The sequence below is a fragment of the Coccidioides immitis genome, assembly GCF_000149335.2.
Source record: "Coccidioides immitis RS genomic scaffold supercont3.6, whole genome shotgun sequence".
Lineage (NCBI taxonomy): Eukaryota > Fungi > Ascomycota > Eurotiomycetes > Onygenales > Onygenaceae > Coccidioides > Coccidioides immitis.
The window spans coordinates 7,600-10,156 of record NW_004504312.1 but is presented as its reverse complement, the minus strand read 5'-3'; the positions used below and the strand labels follow the sequence as shown (position 1 = coordinate 10,156).

Here is a 2,557-nt window from a genome sequence, read left to right as displayed (position 1 = left end):
CCAATTTTGGCTGGCGTCAATTTTGGTGTTGTCAATTTTGACTGTCAATTTTGACTGTCAATTTTACTGTCAATTTTGGCGTCGTCAATTTTCACCATCAATTTTGGCTGTCATCAATTTTGACTGTCAATTTTGGTGTTGTCAATTTTGGCATCATCAATTTTGACCATCAATTTTTACTGTTGTCAATTTTGGTGTTGTCAATTTTTACTGTTGTCAATTTTCACCATCAATTGTGGCTGCTGTCAATTTTGACTGTCAATTTTTACTGTCATCAATTTTGACCATCAATTTTTACCATCATCAATTTTTACTGTCAATTTTTACCATCATCAATTTTGACCATCAATTTTTACTGTCAATTTTGGTGTTGTCAATTTTGACCACCATGACCAATTTTGGCTGGTGTCAATTTTGGTGTTGTCAATTTTGACTGTCAATTTTAGTGTTGTCAATTTTGACCATCAATTTTTACTGTTGTCAATTTTTACTGTCAATTTTTACTGTCAATTTTGACTGTCAATTTTTACCATCATCAATTTTTACTGTCAATTTTTACCATCATCAATTTTGACCATCAATTTTGACTCGTCAATTTTTACTGTCAATTTTGGCGTTGTCAATTTTGACCGTCAATTTTTACTGTCAATTTTGACTGTCATCAATTTTCACTGTCAATTTTGGCGTCATCAATTTTGGCTGTTGTCCATTTTGACTGCTGGTTTTCATCTGCAAACATTGACTGCAAGATGGATCCTCTGAATTGGGTGACAGAAGTCTGGATTTTATCATTTGCATGTCTTCTCTTCTATAGATCTGTTCTCTTCAGCTTTCCTTGTATTATCTTGAATCTGCTACAGTGTCTTCTTTTACTCTCATTCTGATGTTTTCAGCATGATATTTTCTGCTACTGTGATTTGCTAATGGATGCATATAATCCAAGCCAGAATTGCCAAATTTTATGCAGCATGTCCAGCAGTGGCTTCACAGGCAAAGTATCTGATCAGCTTGGAACAACTATTTTCCTAAGTCAGCTCAATAGGCTGCTTCCCTTCTGCCATGCTGCATATGAAATCTTTCCCCAACCACCTCATTGGGTCCATAACACTTGTCCAACCATGCTAGGATGCCTGGAAGCTATTCTCATTCTTGTTGTCTTAGCCACTCTTGTGCAATTGATTTCAGGTGCCAGTCACCTAGGTGAATCTGACAGTAGTCATCCAGTACTGGATCACCTCTCCTGTGGTCAAATGTTAGTTTACAAGACCAGACTGCCCCATACAGAAGGCCACTGCATACCTCATAAGGCCAATCTTCACATTTTGCATCCAATCCTTAAGGTCCACCTGTGTACAGTTCCACAGCCTGGGCTCAGGCATATCCTTGTCCAGCTCTTTGATCAAAGCCCAGTTGTTGCTGTGCCTCTCCCACAGCTGCACCAGTCTTGTGGTCTCTTTGGCAGACCATCTTGTTCAGATGCATGGCCATCTGCAATGCCTGCTTCTGTGATTTGCTCTCCTTTCTATCATCTTCTCCACACACCTGATCTCCCTCTGCTGTCTACAAAGCAAGTGTTCTCTTGAACCCCTCTGTACTGAGTTATTAATGTGATTCCATCCATCCAGATCCACATCCAGGTCTAAAGTCAATGTCAAGTATGCTGCCAATGAATCAATTGTGCTTGATTGTTGATGATGGTTTCTGAGATAGCTGGTGTCAGCATCAGAAGAGTTGTCAGTCAAGCAGAAGGACTGTTCCCATATCTCTTGCTCTCTCTCTGGTGTCTGGGTTGATGTTGACACTTGAGGGCTGCTGAGCAAGAGTCTTGATTGTTTCTGAAAGCAGCTGTCCTTCAAGGCTGGGCTCTGGCTCAATCTAGATGCTTTTCCTTTTCTATCCTCTGGACAGATCACCTCTGAGTGCCTGTCACTTGCCTGATGTGAAATGGAATCCTTAGAAGCCAAAACCTCTTCTGGTGTTACTGATCAAGAGCTAGATAGCCATCAGTTCTGGCTTTTCAGATTGGGCTTGCTGTTGTATGATGTACATGCAGGAACATCCATGGGACTTGAAAATAGCATACTCTCATTGGAAGAAGTGGTTTGGGCAAGACCTTTATCCAGAACCACCTGTTAATGGATGGTATACACAGGACCATAAGATTCAGGGCTGCCACTCACCACCTAGAGGCATGTTGCTTGACAGGGAACTGTTCAACAGTGGGCATCAACTGCTTCCTGCCATTACTGATGGCAGGGACTGGGGCTGATTTGATGTCCTTCTTGCTTTTCTTCTTTGAAGTACAGTGAAAGCACTGGGGAGATGTAGCTCTGTCTCTGTACTGAGAGATTGTGGCCAGGTGCTGGAATGTCTCTGAGCTATCATGATTGATGACAATCTGTTCAACAACTGGAAGGACAGAAAAGAGAAGAGAAGAGACCTGGATAAAGCCTCAGACTATTAAAGAGATAACCTGAGGTGGTTGTGATAAAGCAATGAAGAAAACAGAGCTTTATTTTGTAGGCTCAAAGTTGGCAGAAGAAAGAGGCTGACATTT

General features: G+C 41.1%; 1 protein-coding gene across 1 annotated transcript; it reads right to left on the bottom strand.

The window, feature by feature from the left end:
* Positions 1–1,143: 1,143 nt before the first annotated feature.
* Positions 1,144–2,193, bottom strand: CIMG_13645 (uncharacterized protein; the record flags this gene model as incomplete). Its single annotated transcript, XM_004446205.1, has 4 exons — positions 1,144–1,240; positions 1,300–1,467; positions 1,543–1,981; positions 2,181–2,193. 4 exons carry the CDS (start codon positions 2,191–2,193, stop codon positions 1,144–1,146), a joined length of 717 nt encoding a protein of 238 aa, XP_004446262.1.
* Positions 2,194–2,557: the final 364 nt, after the last annotated feature.